Source organism: Mustela putorius, unplaced genomic scaffold, assembly GCF_011764305.1.
Source record: "Mustela putorius furo isolate JIRA1106 unplaced genomic scaffold, ASM1176430v1.1 tig00000698_pilon_pilon_pilon, whole genome shotgun sequence".
NCBI classification, from domain to species: domain Eukaryota; kingdom Metazoa; phylum Chordata; class Mammalia; order Carnivora; family Mustelidae; genus Mustela; species Mustela putorius.
Window position 1 is genome coordinate 10,421,076 of NW_025421449.1, and position 16,931 is coordinate 10,438,006.

The window sequence follows — 16,931 nt, forward strand, 5'->3', positions numbered from 1 at the left end:
ATATTCTAGCAAACATCCAATTTTTCCAACATCACTCCCCTTCCCCAATGGCATTTGGGTGTAGGGGGAGCTCATAGCTTGGGAAGAAGCCAAAGATAGGTCCTGGTTGGTCCCTCATCTCTAGGCCTTCTTCTCTGTTTTTACGAATCCAATGGTCTGCTGCTTCTGGAATCATTTGTGAGTGTTGGACACTGAATATAGCTGGGGTCTGGGGGCTCCCCTTCTCCACACTGATTGTCCCTCAAACTTGACTTGGCCCTATCCTGGCTCTTGCTTGGCCTCCTGAATTTCAACAGCTTCCATCAATTAACTGTTAGAGAAGACCATCCACCTCAAGGCCTAGGTTCTGGAGTCACCTTGCCTCTTTTCTGGGCTATGCTTTTAATGATTTTTATTTTCTAAATAAACCCCAGGTCCGAAAGGTTCAGTTCAATGGCCATCTCTTCCCTCCCTGGTCCTCCTATTGTATTATAATAATGGAAGGAAGCCAGGCTTGTTCCTAATTTGTTTATTTTCTTACTCTCCTTTATGCTCCTCTGACATCCCCTTCCTCCTCAATAAGGAGCCGTCCTGATAATAATGAGTGTCTGTTCAAAGGGTTCTTGTATATATATTATGTATGTATCACCCAAGGGAAGTTATTCTGCTCCTTATTTTCTTTTTTTCTCATGGTAATGTTACATGTGATTTGACCTTGATGCTTTTCTGTGGCTATTTATTTTATGATTTTATTTATTTTGAGAGAAAGAGTGAGTGCACGAGAGAGCAAAATCTAGGGGCAGAAACAGAGGAAGAAGCAGACTCCCTGTTTAGCAGGGAGCCTGATGAGGGACTCCATTCCAGGACCCTGAAATCATGACCTGAGCCGAACGAAGACAGATGCTTAACCAACTGAGCTACCCGGGTGTCCCTTATGGCTATCTTTTTTAAAAAAAATATTTATTTGAGAAAGAGAGAGAGAATGAGTGGGGAGGGGCAAAGGTAGAGGGAGAAGCAGACTCCTCACTGAGCAGGGAGCCCATTGTGGGACTCCATCCCAGGACCCTGAGATCATGACCTGAGCCGGAGGCAGAGGATTGACCAACTGAGCCACCCAGGTGCCCACTTCTGCTGTTTTTGTGATGTGTCTACAAAGAGGGTATTAGGGTCCGTGATCAAAGGAACAAGACCGACACAAAGCAAAAGTCAAGCAAAGCTTTATTTTGCACCAAGCATTGAAAATCAAACCGACCAGTCAGGGCTGTCTCTTAACAAAGAGGCAATACCGACCAGGACGCCAACCCCGATAACTTCCCTTACCTGATGACTTCCCTTACCCGACGACTTCCCTTACCCGACGACTTCCCTTATCTGATGACTTCCCTTACCTGATGACTTCCCTTAACCTGCGATGCCGCTCCCCAGCGACGCTCCTGACAACCACGATGCTGCTCGTTGCTCCCTGCTCCCACCAACTACCCCTACTACTCCCCTGCCTCACAGACTAACCTTTATAGAGGTGGTTGAGCCCTGCCCACACACAGGTGGCCAATGAGATTGCAACACACAGGGAAAACCGCACAGTCATGCTTGGTCAGCAATACAGGTGGCCAGTTGAATTCCAACTCACCATAGCAAATATATGTGCGCCCCACTGATTGGATGTCTCCAACTGGCCTGGCCCGCCCCCATATCCGGGACCTGCAAGCAAGTTCCTCCAGGAGGGGAAGGGTCAACCCAAGCCCACAACAAAATGGCTCCCTCTGGCCAACCCGGCCCTTACAAGGGCAGCTTGCTTCCTGGGGTAACCAGGCCCTGTTCCCCTCTCCCACATGGGTCTGGACATTCTCCTTCTTCCCTTTCTTTTCTCTTAACTTGCTCCATTTTGATGCTACTCCCAGTGATCAAAGGTGGTCCCCAAGCTGTCTCCAGGGGCCTCTTGCCCTTCCCCAGGATTGGGGAAGGCACATCTTCCCCAAGTTTCAGCTGCTGTTCTTAAGTTGGCCTCCTTCTTTCCAGTGAATTCCTGTTGACTGCTCTCAGGTTCATCAGTCACCCTGGTGTCTTTCCTCTTCTTCCTGCAAAACACTGTATCACAAGGTCTTGGGTTGATTGTTCCCACTCCATTTGTATCTGGGGTTCATGGGACTACCTTGCCCCCTAGTTTTGTGGGAAATGTAGTCCACCGACTTTGGGTTTTGTTCTTGACTTGTTCTGCTTGTTTTTCTTTGGGGATTTGGAGAGATTGGAAAATGCTGCTGCTGCCACTTCTTCTACTCTGCACTTAGGTATATTGACATGAAAAGTAAGGTGCTTTAAATATCATTTGTATTTATCACTTTATCTCATGGAGCCTAGGTTACAAGAGCCATGCTGTTTCTACCTCTGGCCTGTTATTTCTAATTGCTGCACAGTGTTCCACCGGGTGCATCTACCAAATTTGGCTCATCCTCTCCTCAAGTCCTGGACACCCACCTTGCCCTCAACTGATCAGCACCACAATTAACCCAAGGGTCATTTACATTTCTTGCCAGGGACCCTCATGGACCTGTGTGAGGATTTCTTTATAATATATCTCAGGAATGGAATTGTTGGATTAGAGGGTAAATGTGCAGTTAATCCGATTAGGGGTGCCCGTGGCTCTCTGGAAGGCTGATCCAGTCCTGATTCCCAGCAGCCTTCCATGATGGTCACGCTCCTTCCATGTTCCAAATCCCACACCAGAACATGGTGGAAGTCCCGGCTCCCTTCCAGGACTCCCAGGAGCTCAGGGAGGCTGGCATCCATCATCTTCAGGTTGTTCCATCTCCACATACATCATTCTGCCTAATTGTGGCTGCCTTATGCGAGTGCATGGCACCTGCTAAATTCTCTACAAAACTAGGACATAGGACACTTCTAGTTCCTCTGTGGGGTGCAGGAACATGAGTGGGGGCCCTCCCTTTAGTCCCTCTTCCCCTCTGTCCCACTCTAACTGAGGAAAACTCTTTCCCGTTGGGCAGGGATTTCTCACAGGACCTCCCTATGTGCCTTCTAGAGTAGGTCTATAAAACTGTTCAGACCTCCAAGTACTCTTCGAAATATAGAGGGAGTTTGTAGAATGTAAAAATCCACTTTTTACCTCTTTGCCAGCCCTGGCTTGCAAGAGAGATTACATTTTAGCTCAGTCAGTCTCAAACCTGGCTGCATATTGGAATTACCTGAGAAGATTGTAAACATTAGTGATGCTTGTGGTACCCAAAATGAATTAAAGAAGACTCTGTCAGAGTGGGCCGGGCCTGAGAACCATGCTCTAGGGACTCCAAACAGCCAACACTGACATTTAAAGCTCATTAATGATCCTTTCTTTTTTTTTTTTTTTTTTCCTGGTTGATAACCTCCCCAACCCTCAAAGGACATTGACTGACTTGGAATGAATGTCATGGCATGATGTGTGGGGAGGTGAAGAGCCATGATATTTAAATCCTTAAAATATTAAACATTGAATATATACAATGTGTGCACATACAGATGTGAAGGGCATGAAGGGAGCTTCAGAAGTGGAGGCGTGACCCATCCTGGAAGCACCCGTGTGCTCCTGACCTTGGGTCGCGCTGGTCCTTCCACCAGACAGGATCCCCCTTCTGGCCATATGCTCTATCAGATCTTCACTTCATTATTGTTTATATATAAATCTCCAAACACTGTTGCCTTTAGCTTTGTGAGCTTTCCACTTTCATACCAAGGGAATACAGTGTAGTTATTTTTTAGTTATTAGCTTGTTTCATGCTTCATTGAAAAAAAAAAAACCTTTCCTCGTGGCATTTTTTTTTTTTTACCTCTGCTGTTTGGAGCTTAGACCACTCTCAAGGCCTATCTCTCTGTGGTTAATGGAGAGGGTGTAACATGCATATTTCATATATTCTCAAGTTGATACATATCTTTATCCTCTTCTGAAACACACAGAATATATATTTTTTTAATTTTTCAAAAGTTTTATATATTTAAATAACCTCTACAGCCAATGGGGGGTGGGGCTCCTACTCACAACCCCGAGAGCAAGAAGTGTATGGTCTTACAATGGAGCCAGCCAGCCTCCCCCTCCCCATGCAGTACTTTTAAAGTCCAATGATTCCACTCTCAATGGATCAGATGTTGTCTGTATGACAGTTCTTTCTTTTAAATCCTCAAATTATCCATTATTAGTATTGTTTTGTAAATCAGCATCTCTTTTTAGATTCACCTGCAGGATCTATGCTCACCATTCCTTCTAGCCCCTCAGACTCTCTGTCAAGGATCAAATTTCTTCCACCTGAAGTATGTCCTTTAGATTATCTTTGATGGTCCATTTTCTCAATTTTTTTTTCCTGAAGATGTCTTTATTTTATCCTTTTCCTTGAAAGATGGTTTCATGAAACACTGTTATTTTTTTTCTCAGCACCCGGAAAATATTATCCCATTGTCCTCTGGCTTCTATGAGAGCAATGAGAAGTTAACCATCAGTCTAATGGTTCATTCTTTGGAGATAATCTGCCTTTTCTCTCTGGCTGACAGAATGAGACACTAAGTGGCTTTGTGTGGGTTCACCGCGATGCGACTTTGATGAATCCCCACTCATTCAGTCTTTAACTATGGCCTCCTCTCCTTCTCGCCCGTATTCTCTGGGGTCTGGATTGTACACGTGCTACAGCTTTCAGCCCATCCCCCTTTCTTTTCCTGTCCTGCGACTTCAGTGAAGCTTCTCGTAGGTTCCATTTATATCAATGTGCCATGGGGGTGTCCTTCTCTTCACTCATCACGTCCCTCCCTCTCCCCTCCCACGCCATCAGCTGTGCTCACTGCTTGCTCTCAGAATCTACCCAGCCCCAGAAGCCCACTTCACCTCCCCCTTCACTGCCGCTCTCAGGCCTGTCCTGACTTCTCCAGGTCGCATTAATCTCCTCCTGCTCTGTTTTTCACAGCAGCACTTACTGTCCTGTGATGAGGTAACATGCTGTAGAGCAAAGAGCCCCGGACTTGGAGTCCGAGGACCTGAGTTCAAATTCTGGCTCTACCACTTACTAGCTCTGGGACCTGGGTAAGTCACTTTTCTCGCTGACCCTCGGTGTCCTCAGTTATGAACTCACGGTGATCGGGATGTTAAGAGGACGGAGGCGGATGAGTCCCCGGATGGTGCCCAGGACTGGCTGTGATGGGGGCTTCTTATCTAACCCCCAATGTGTCCTTTTGCCCCCCTGCCTCAGCATAGAAGCCGTCTCTGTCAGACTCACAGTCCGGGAGCTGGAGTCCAGCCCTATGACTGTGGAACTGTGGCTATGAAGCCATCCCCGCATGAAGGGACTGAGGTCCCTGGCTTGTGTGCCTCCAGTTCGTACCCCCAGGGGCCATCTATCCATCCTTGAACACACTCACATTCTCTGTTTGGAATCATGAGTCATTTCTCATTGCCCTCGAAATTAAGTCCAGAATCCTTCTAATGGTATGGAGAGCTCTTGGGGGCTTGGCCCCTGCCAACCTCTACGTATCTCACCATTGGTGCCACGTGGCTCCTACTTTGGCCCTCCCTCAGACACAGGGAACCAGTCGCTAATCCCCTCTGCCAACGAATCCTTGCCTTGCACCTCTGTTTTCACCTTTCTGGTCTCAGACAGCTGTCCCTCCCACGCTTGGCACCAGAGCTGTGTAGGGTGGTCCCCCAGGGACTCCCTCAGCTCCTAGGGCCTTGAGCACCACTGGTTACAGTGAGCCTTTTCTTAAAAAAAAAAAAAAAAATCAGTTGATCTTTATTTCTGTCCAGAGTCAAGGCTTCTGGAAGGCAGGAACTGTTTTTCATGCAGTGCTGATTCCCAGGCACCCAGCATGGGGCTTGGCTCCTACACAGCTGTTGAAGGGAGGAAGTAGAGAAATTATAGGAAAAACCACATTTCCCATTGTTGACAGGTAGGAACTGGCTCAGAAGGGACCAATAGTTGCATTCTCTAGTCATCATTCCAGAACAGCTACCATGGAACATTGTGTACGAAGGCTGCCAGGCCTGGTCATTGGCAGAGGCAGAAAGTTCCCATGATCCCTGGGGAGCAGTGTGCTTGCTCCCCAGTCAGAAGAGGTTGGGGGAAGCCCTCCCTCCTTTCCTTAGCCAAGAGGCCATAGAGTGTTTAGAAGGGACGGAGGTGAGATGGGGTGGGGTGTGATTATTGCTTAGTTCCCAGGGCACTTGGCTTAGAGGCGATCCAGGGAGAGAGAGAGATGAGGAGGGCAGAGCGTGGATGGGCAGGAAAGTGTAACAGCTTCTCCTTGTAAGTGACCTACAGGCCTCCCCACCATTGACTGATTCTCCTGGGGCTCACGTTTTCTGTGGAAGGGTCTATGCCATCCTGAACTATGAGGATTCACTTCTTTTGGTCTTGGGCCGAATTACAAAGTGTGGGGGGCAGAGTTCACAGATGTTTACTATCCCAGACACCTGGAGAGTCTGCTAGGGATGGTGTAGCTGGGGCCCAGGGACTCAAGCAGTCCCCATCAGAAGTCACCCTCTACAGCCTCTGGAGGGACTGGGTTCATGGGTGTGGGCAGCGCAGCCTGGCAGTGCCCTGACCATGGTTTCTTCCAGGACGAAGTGACATCCCAGTGTGGCACAGGAGTGGTACTCTTGGGGTAGCCGAGGCAAACTAGTTATGCTCTCCGGCACTGTGGGGAGCTTGCTCACACATTAATTTAACATCGGCTCAAACAACCTTACACCGTAGAAGGATTAATGGTACCAGTTAGCAGATGAGGACACTGCCCTGGGTTTCAGAGAGGCTTGAATAACCTGCCCAAGGCCACCTGTTGAACAGGTCCCTGAGCTGTGATTTTATTTTTATTTTTAAAAAGATTTTGTTTATTACAGAGAGAGTATGCAAGAAAGAGCATGAGCAGGGGGGAGCTGCAGAGGCAGAGGGAGAAGCAGGCTCCCCACTGAGCAGGAAGCTTGAAACAGGACTCGATCCTAGGACCCTGAGATCATGACCTGAGCTGAAGGCAGGCACTTAATTAACTGAGCCACCCAGGCGCCCCGAGTAAGCTGTGATTTTAGTCCATGCTCTTGATTACTGCTCCAAACAAGCCTCTCCTTCCCCAGCATTCCAGGTGCTTGGGGCACAAAAGTCAGCATTCAGTGTCAGTCTGGGTCTTCTAGGAAGCAGAAGTGCAAGCCATTTCCTGAAAAAAGTACCATGAAGGATACAAAGGAGTGCTCTGAGTCAAGGGCACTGGGTTCTGTACCCCCTCGTGCCCCCCGGGGCAGAGTAGGCTTCGGTGGTGGATCCTGAGCAGCCGCTGGGGGCTCTTGGCTCTGGACACTTCTGGCAGCAGAATCGCTCTTGAGGGAAGACTGAGCAGCGGCTCCCACAGTTGCCACAGGCTTTATCCTTGAGTCCTTCACAGCCTGTTTACTAATACACTGGAGCCTCTAGGCAGGTGTGATGAAAGCTCAAAGGTGGCTCTCCCGGTGCGGTGCGGCCTCCGGGGATAGGGATGGCTTCACGGCAGGGTGGGGCAGGTTGCGCACTGAATAAAGGGTCCCTGCCCAGGGGGTTGGTTGCAGGGAGGAGGAGTCAAAATGCGGAAATGTGAGCTTGGCCATTTTGGCCTAGAGAGGCATTCTTTTCAAATCCTACCACTCAGAGGGACCTCCACTTCTCACTTGCACAAAGGTAGAGAGTAGGTGACAGGCAGCCTGGGCTTCCCAGGAGAGAAGAAGAGGAGTCAGGGTCCGCTGGGACAAAGGGGGCTGGGGACCCGCAGGAAGCTTCTGCACTTGGGGGTCTTGTGGTAAGCAGTGAGCAACGGTGCATGGGGTGAGTGAGACAAGGAGCCTGGAGAGGGGGGGGGGGGGTGGGTCCCAGCCCAGTGTCTCTCATTCCCAAGTCTGGACTCTGCCAGAGACCAGGGAGGCCGTTCACAGGTTTTAGATCACAGACACGTGATATTGTCCTTTTGGTGTTACTGTTAGCTTTCAGATATTGACATGTCAGGTACTATTCAGCGGTGACTATTCAGTCTCCTGCCCAGTGGAACAATTCTCTCCTCCCCAGTTTTCAGTCTGGCCTGGGCTTCAGCTGGAGGTAGGTGGAGTGGAGAAGGGGGTGACATTCTCTGGTCCTTCCTCCTCCCGGCCCATGGCTCTATTCTGTCTCCTCTTGCTTTTCTCCCGACAGCGGTCTCCTTTACGGTCTAGGTTTCCTGGCACTGGGGCAGGGAGTTGGGTGAGGGATGGTGCTGAGTCTTCCGACAGATTCCAGGTGACCATCTTGGTCCTCTTTTGGCTGTCACTGCTTCCCTGGCAGAAGGCACGGACATCCTCCCCCGAGCAACCCCAGCACGCAGCCTCCTGCCTATGGGGAAAGTGCACGTGATTCTGCAGGTGTCCTGTGGTAGAAGAGCTCCCCACTTCCTTCCCACTCCCTTCTCCCTAGTTTCCTACTAATAGCGCCTGGCTGGGGAAAGGGTGGCTCGCTCGATTGCCTCTTGATAAGTTCTAGGTAAGGAGGATGGAGGTGAGCCCCAAATGTGTTGGTTGTCTTTAAAAGGGGGATATGTGACAGCGTGGTGGCCTCTGTGTCCTCTGCTTTGGGCACAGGGAAAGTTCTGCCACACCTCCCATAAATAGGAGAGCAATGGAAGGGGTGTGGGGGGGAGCAGGGAGTACCCACAGGAAAGCTTGAGAGTGGCACAAGGGTGTGGGGGAGAGAAGTCACAAGTGTGTAGTCCCTCTCACGGTTACAGGGACCAATAACTCAGCTACCTTCTAGCCCTTTGCTACGTGACTGTCAGTAAATGACCCCATTGCATGTATGCAGAGGGTAACCAAGCGGGTGTATAAAAAGGACCGTGCGTTTCTCCTCTCCCTCAAATATGATTAACAGTAGCCAACACTTCCACAGTGTGTCTCAGTTAATGTGTTCGAATTCTTTATCCGACTTGAAAGTCATAAGGTGTCCTTGATGTAGATGAGTAAGATGATGAATCACTTAAACGTCAGAGGGCATTGGAGAAGTCAAGGTGTTGGCTGAGCCTCAGGTCGCCCAGATGAACGCAGGTTGAGCAGGTCACCTAGGCTTTCTGGCTTCTGCCCTCTTCCCGCTGCCCTGCCGTGCGAGGCTCAGGCTCTTCCCTCCACATATGGCTTCCTATGCTCTACCCAGATAACAGCATCTCCCGAAAATCCTTTTTGGGGATTGCCACTGACAAATAATCAACTCCAGGTCTGGACCCACATCATCATCATGAAAGAATGAAGAACCCGAGAAAATTTTGAGCTGTTTTCCTAATGCCCACAGGTGGGCGGAGGAGGTCTTTTTACTTAAGAGGACCTACTGTTTCCAGGTGCTCACTTATGGGTCCTGGCAAGATAACCCGGGTCATAACTGTAAGTCACTCTGCTGTTGTCATTAAAGCAGGGCTCAATGCTCTCCACAGGGCAGTGCTTGCTGACTTGTATTTGTAATCGATAGATGCTCTAATTCCTGCTCATTACTAATTCTTTGCTTACCCAATTAATCCAAATCAGTGAGGCTTAATTTGGAGGAAAGCGTGCTAAACTCAGGTCCTAAAAGAAACTCTGCCCGCAGGCTCACGGCTGGTTGCTCTAGGCCAAGATGAGTCCTGGGTGGAATGAGACGAGTGCTGGACAGCTCCCGAAGCCCTCTCTTTCCTGATATCATGGAAACAGGATGAGGGGTAGGGATGAGTCTGGGAGAGTGGCAGAGGAAAAGTTTGCCGAACCTACTGACTTTTTCTTTTTTCTTTTTTAAATCAGGAATTATTAGTCGAGAAGATGCAGAAGATCTCCTCGAGAACATGACAGAGGGAGCATTTTTGGTCCGGGTCAGTGAGAAAATCTGGGGTTACACCCTCTCCTATCGCCTGCAGAAAGGGTTCAAGCACTTTCTTGTGGATGCCTCTGCGGACTTTTACAGCTTCCTGGGAGTGGACCCCAATCGCCATGCAACGCTCACGGATCTCATTGATTTCCACAAGGTATCCTTCAGAGGGGTGCTGGTCAGGAGCTAGAACTGGTAGAAATGTGAGGTGAAGGAGCGCCAGGCTGCAGGTGTTCCAAGAGATGGGGTGGAGAGGGAGCAGGCAGCCCAGCAGGTCCACAGGATCACAGGGATGTGTGGAAGGGTGGAAGAGGGCAGAGATTGTCCAGATAGGCTCTGGGGCCTGCTGTTCTTTTCTCTGGCTTGCCCTCTGACTAAGGCAAGCACCTCCAGCCCTGGTCCCTAAGCTTCTCCTCACCTCAAGTCTCTGAGTGCTCCCTACTGCTAACATTTAGGGACTAGCTGACCCATCTTCTGCCCAAGCCCACAGCCCACCTGCAACTCATCCCCAGGATGTCCTGCTTGAGGACATTCTAGTCAGGCCTCTGGCAGCTTTGTAGAATTAGCTGAAACTTAGCCGTCCACCCTGTGGCTTGAGAAGCTTTTCTAATAGAGTTACCACGTCTCTTGTTCCAACTACAAGGATATGTACATGTGTGGTATGTGTGTGACTTTGGGCAGGTTCCTTAGTCTCACTGAACTTTACCATCCTAACCCGGCAAATGGATGTAAATAATAGTCAAAGCACATGACCGATAAATGAGGCAATGTCGGTAACAGCACTCCTTAACTGTGAAGTGGTGTGGAAGTTCTTGTTTTCCAGAACTCTCTTTGTCATTTGTCCCCCTACTGTAGACATCTCATGAGGAAAGATGGTGCCTTCCAAACTATGTACGTAGACAGAAGCAACTTTTGTTGCTGTTTTGTGTTTCTTTAGTTTTGTTACTTCTTTTGTGACTGTCAGCATGGTAGTAACTGGGAGAAAGCCAAAGGTGGAGCTCAGTGAGTCACAAGGGTGAGAGAGAGAGATGCCTAGAAACAGAGCCTTGGTCGCTCTCCATCTTCCTGAGATTTGCATCTGTAGCAAGGGTCACAGAATTCCTGAACCGTCTCACTGGGTTTCTGCTGTGATAGGGACTCTTGGATTGGTTTTGCTTTTTCTTCATGGATGTCCCCAGGGATCTATGGACAGCTCTTGACTTGACCTTCTAAGTAAAGCACAGAGAAAATGACCCATTTACAAATGTCTAGATGTTGGGTGGACAGGACTCCTGGAAAACTGACTAATCAGGGTTAGGGCAGATTTCTACCCATGTTGGGAAGAGCTTTTCTAACAACTCTAGGGAGTTATTATCCATACACACCCTCCCTGTCTCTACAGGTGTGTGTGGATATTGACACCTTCTCTGTGTCAGGCATCATGTCCAGTGCTGTCCATCCATGTTCTTGCTTCCTCTTCATGACAAACTTATGAAGGAGGCAGACTAGTCCCATTTCATAGATCAGGAAACCAAAGCCGAGGAGCTTGAGTAGCTTCCCTAAGTGTTCATGGCTGACACCACATGGCCCAAGAGTTAATCCTCAGGCCATCTGCCTCTAAAGATTGTGCCTTTTCCTCACGATGTTTGGTTTCCCTGCCCACTATAAGCTGCTGCGAGCAGTGATGAGCTTCTTGTCCTTGGAAGTATTCAGGCACAGGGAAAAGTCCATCTCTCAGAGATGCTATGCTATGGTTCCTGCATCAGAAGGTTAGAACAGAAGACTTTGAAGGTCTTTATCCTCTTTCAAATATAGGGTTGGAGACTTCTGATGTAGTTTCTTACACTATAGAGGGGGTTCATCTATGCCCATGTGGAGATCTGTTGGTCAGTGTGTATATGTTAAAGATTTAATTACACAATTAATTTATGATTACATTCTAAGAATAATCAAGGACAATACAAGGTGACTGCCTTGTCCATTTCAAATCTCCATTTCCATTCTCCACCTTGAAGTATTAGTTTGCCATGTCACTATTCAAGTATTTCCTGGGCATTAACACAAATTTACATAAGGAAAACAGTTTTGTTATTTTCCACATAAACTGGCAATTCTTTTTTTTCTAATTAAACTATAAATTTAATGCAATTCTCCACCCAAAAAATACACCAAATAGGATGGAGATTTTTAAAAAAATGACAGGATTTTCCAGACAAAACAGAAATGTACTTGTTTAGACAGGAGAATTCTAAAAAATAAGGATAGTGGGGTGAGATTAAACTGGATAATTCGTTACCAATTGCTCAGCAATTTGATTTTTTAGCAGGATCAATATATCCTATGTGTGTTTTTTCAAAGCATGGTCACTGGAAGTAGGCTGCTAAATTTTACATCCCAACTTCATTGCTATGTGTGACTTTGGGCAACTACTAAAGTTTTTGTGCTTTAGTTTTCTCCCCGGTAAGATGGGTTTCCAAACAGCACGCACCTCCTTAGGGTCCCTGGGAGGTTTCATTGAGATATCACTGTGTAAAGTGCTACGGCACTACAGCTGACATTTGTGAGTCATTAGGACGTTGGCTGTTATGGAATTGCGTGTGCTGAGTACACGTACCAACCACATCCACACACGTGCCCTGTGGTTTTCCATGATGGCCACTTACATAGCTTCCAGGTTTCCATCATCACAAACAGGGCTGCAGAGCTTTGCTTGTCCCTGTCCCTTTGGGCACAGGCGCAAGTATTTCTCTAGGATGGATCTGTCATATTGGAATTGCTGGATGGAGGATGATGCACGTTTTCATTTGAAAAGATCTGCCAGATTGCCCTCCAAAAATGGAGTGCCAACTCATGCTTCTGCCAAAACTAGATGAGGCTGTTTCCCCACACGGCTGCCAGCCCTGGGGATTATCAGTCATTTTAATTTTTTCCCATCAGATCGGCAGATGCTCTATCTCACCGTTGTTTAGCTTGCATTTCTCCAATTACTCCTGACACAGAGGATCTTTTCATATGTTTAATGGCCCTTTGAATTTCTTCTGTGGATCGTCCGTTCCTGTCCATTGTCCATTTTCTGCTTAGATGTCTCCTTTCTTACCGACGTGTCAATTCTTCCGGCAACTAAATTGAGCTTCAGTTATGTCTTTTCTGCTTCTCAGGTTTTCTACTGAGATTTTTATTTTTATTTAAGTGGGTACTCTTTTCATTTATAGGTTCTTTAAAAAAATAATAGCCCATTCTTTTTTTTTTTTTTTTAAGATTTATTCATTTATTTTGAGGGACACAGAGGGAGAGAGTGAGCACATGTTGGGGCAGAGGGGAAGGGGGCATGGAGTGTGAAGTCTGACACGGGGCTCGATCTCATGACCCTGAGATAATGACCTGAGCCGAAACCAAGAGTCTCACGCTTAATGGGCTGTCCCGCCCTGGTGCCCCATAAATAATGGCCCATTCTTATTTCACAGATGATTTATCTTCTTATTCCACTGAGGAGATGAATACCCATCCCTCAAAGGCTCTTACCGTTTGTTTTTATAAACTTGATGTTTTCTTGGGAGGTCAGTTCTGTTGTTGAGTTTGGCATCTTTCTTGTATGGGTATAATGTTCCATAAGTATGTACACATTTTGAGTTATGAGTTGGTGTCTGAACTTTGAATTTCCTGCTTATCCATCAATGGATATAGTCCCTGTTTCCCGAATCCATTCTCTCTATGCTGTAAGGGCTGCTGCTGACAGCGAGTAACTTATCTTTCCGACATGGAAAGTCTGAGCTTTTGTGGACTCTTTGGCCTTCCAATGGAGGGCGGTGCCTCTCCTCACTTCCGGTCTGCCCCTCCTCACTTCCGGTCTGTGGAGGCAAAGACATCTGCAGCCTGGGGCTCCTCAGCCTGTCCCTCTGATAACTTGCTCCAACCCCTGCCTCACCTTCCCTCCTCTGATAATCTCATCCTGTAGGTCTTCTGGGTTTCAAGTACTCTTCAACACCTATCTTTGTTGATGTCCTTCCTTCTTATTTTCCCATATTGGATTTATTTCCATTTTCCCAATATGGCTCTATTTCTTTTTTAAAAAGCAGATTTTTTTTTCTGTCATTTTTATAAATTTGAGTGAGGAGGAGGCAGATACATATTCATAGACTTTCTATCTTGAACTGGCCTCTCTCTGGTGGATGTTTATTTCCCTTGCTTGATTACAAGTAATTCTTCCCTTTTGTTTTTCCTTTTAGGAGGAAATTATCACTGTTTCAGGGGGAGAGCTGCTGCAGGAACCCTGTGGACAGAGGGACAGCCCACCAGACTACCATCTGTTGTTTGAGTGATTTTTTTCCCCCCTTACCAATTGGATTTCTTTGGGTATCCATTTTTTGAACTCAACTTAAGAACTTCCTGGCTCAAATCCTTATGGCCTTCCGGAAGATCCACCACCACCAGCCAGAGGATTAAGTAGATTAGTATGTCTCAAAGGATATGAAATATACGTGCTATTGGTCCCCATCCCTGTGCCGAGGACAGAAATTGCTCTTAGCTGATGCAGCTCTTTCAAGAAGAGTTTAGTTATGACTTCAGAGAATGAAGCCTATTTGCCATGGCCACCCTAAGCTGAGCCCCCAGAGCACATGGGTCATGTTTTAATAATCCAAAATAATTCCAGTGCCGAACTCTGAATGTAACCTGTGGTAGACATTCAATAAATGTTTGTGGAATGAATACAGCTCTTCTGAAAGTCTTCCAACACCAACCAGTTTTTTCTAGTAAGTTGTTTCCTACCTGTTCTGTCTATAAAGTCATGGAGAGTATAGACGAAATATTGCAAAGGATTTATATGGAAAATATAGATGCTGCGTCTTTTATGATGTACATTATTGTCCTCATTGATTTTTATCATTGCAATAATTACCTAAGGCTTCTGAGACGCAGCTTCCAGAATAGGTAGCTGATACTGCCCTGCCTTCTTTATTTGCCTCTTCTTCGGCCACCTATCCTTTGTCTTGGAAGCATATTTTGACCCAGATTTTGTGATATTGAGGCAGTGGTTTTGTGTATTCCCATAGATGTGCCCCAAACCTAGGATGAATTATAAATCCAAGAAAGCCTTTCTCTCTAGGATTTGGCCCTCTTGATACAGGTTACCCGTATGATTACTTCTGCCTTCATGGTCCTTTTGAGTCTGATCCTGCGTTCACTTAATCTGAGTATGGTTTTCATTTCAATGAGATTCTCCCAGTGACTCTTCTGTAACTTTCAGGGAAGTGTCTTCATGCATATTCAGGTTTTCATGTTTATAGACACAGAGACAGCATGTTATGGGTGGAATATTATAGTGGAATCAAGCAGATTTGTGTTCAACTCCCCACCCTGGACTTACTAGTATTTTAATGTTGGCAGCACCATATTTGGTGGGAGTGAAAGGGTGGATGAGCTCTGTGCTCTGTCAGTGGACAGGTGTACCTTACACGATAGTTGTGTACCACATCTCGTGTGCTCTCCTTCACCTGCTGCCTTCCCTACTCTTCACGTTCTTGGCCACCTGCTTCACTCTGGTCACTACCACTGCAAGTCGTTCTGCATAGATGTTGTTCTCCCTTATGGGGTACATCAGCTTCATGTGAGCTGAGCCAAAGCCACCTTGCCCATGGGGTGCTTTGGGCCCCTCATCTCCTATTGCTGCAGATGCTGAAGACATTGTGCAACCTTCAAGAGCAGGGCCATGAGCTCTGCATATGGTGAACCTTGGATCAATGGGGGACAGCAGATGGTAAGCTTCTTCTTTCCCTTTCTTCCGGCTGGGGGGCTGTTTGGACAGGCAGTTCTTCCGACGACCTCTGGGAAGATCGACCTGCAAGACAGAGCAACTCATGATGATGAAATCGAAGAGTGACCAGATGAGGTCCACCCCCTTCCCATCTGCCCCTCCTCCTCCTCTGCTCCCCTCTCCTGCTCCTCTGGGCTGGCCACCCCTGAATTGAATATAGGCATTTGCTGTAGGCTCTGCCTTTGAGGGAAGCCAAGGTAAGGACCCATCATCCAAATGTGTCCAATAATGTCAGTCTCCCAGCCTGACTTCTCTCTTGCTCTCTCCCAGGGCCCCCGAATGAATAAATCAAAGTGAAGGGGGGAGTCTCCTTCTTGAATGCCAAAGTACTTTAAAACCATAACCGATTATGGTTAGATTTTCTTCTAATAGATACTTCTATTCTAGTATCTCCCAAGGAAACGAGTTTTAGTTTTAGTCTTGCTGCTTACAAGCTATGTGACTGTGCAAGACATTCAGCTTCATGAAGGCTCGGTCTCCTGGAGAATAGGATTTTCTGTGTGGCTGCCACTGTTTTTTTTTTTTTTTTTTTGTGGGTCAGTGAAATGAGCAGTAATGAAAGCTCCGTCTAAATGGGAGGGATGGCTGATAAGAACCACAGAAACAGCAACAATTATTATTTTGGGCTTAGCAGTGACGTGGCAGGGGAATATGGTGTGATGATTTTCAAGGTGTTGGAAGAAACTTCTTATTCCAAGCACTAGCAGCCACTCACAGAGCCGAGCAACCCCGGCCGAGAAACTGAACCCCTGAGCTGTTGTTCCTGTCACCCCTAATTAATATGTGAGAGACAACAGCTGAGTTTTCTATGCCTAACACATTTATTTCATTTTATTTGGGGCCTGCACTTTTCTGCGTGTCTCATATATTTTAGGTTTTACCTGGCCTTAAAATAAATTCCTTGTAAGTTGTCCTGCAAATGAAATTACTGTCTGGAAAACTGCAATTTCATCTTGAGAGTTTTATTATGCTAATAAATGTCAGGATTCTCAAATAAAGGGATCGCCTTTTTTTTTGTTCCCTGAGCCCTACAAATATAATGAAAAATAGTCAGTCAGCTACAAGACTCAGCAGAGAGAAAATTTACAGTCTAGAACTAGAAAGAGAAGTTGTAAAAAATACTATGCAAGTTAATGGAAGATAAATGTCACTGAATGGAAGGGTAACTTGGGGTCCCGGGCAGGGAGTGGCAGAGCTGGAGAGCTGGACACCTGCGGTGCGAGAGTCTCAGGGGCATGGGTCGCAAAGCGGCTCCTCAGGGTTAGAATGGAGCCCTGGACAGGAAGACCCCGGTTCCTGGGGAGTGCAGGCCCCTTCCG

General features: G+C 47.1%; 1 protein-coding gene across 1 annotated transcript in view; it reads left to right on the forward strand.

Annotated features, from left to right (window-relative positions):
- The window catches only part of SH2D4B (SH2 domain containing 4B), an 82,841-nt gene extending 68,334 nt beyond the window's left edge, over positions 1 to 14,507 (forward strand). The window contains exons 7-8 of the mRNA XM_045083560.1: positions 9,758 to 9,978; positions 14,027 to 14,507. Of these exons, the coding sequence (XP_044939495.1) occupies positions 9,758 to 9,978; positions 14,027 to 14,119 (314 nt within the window). The 3' untranslated portion in view covers positions 14,120 to 14,507. The remainder of the gene's footprint in view (positions 1 to 9,757; positions 9,979 to 14,026) is intronic.
- Positions 14,508 to 16,931: the final 2,424 nt, after the last annotated feature.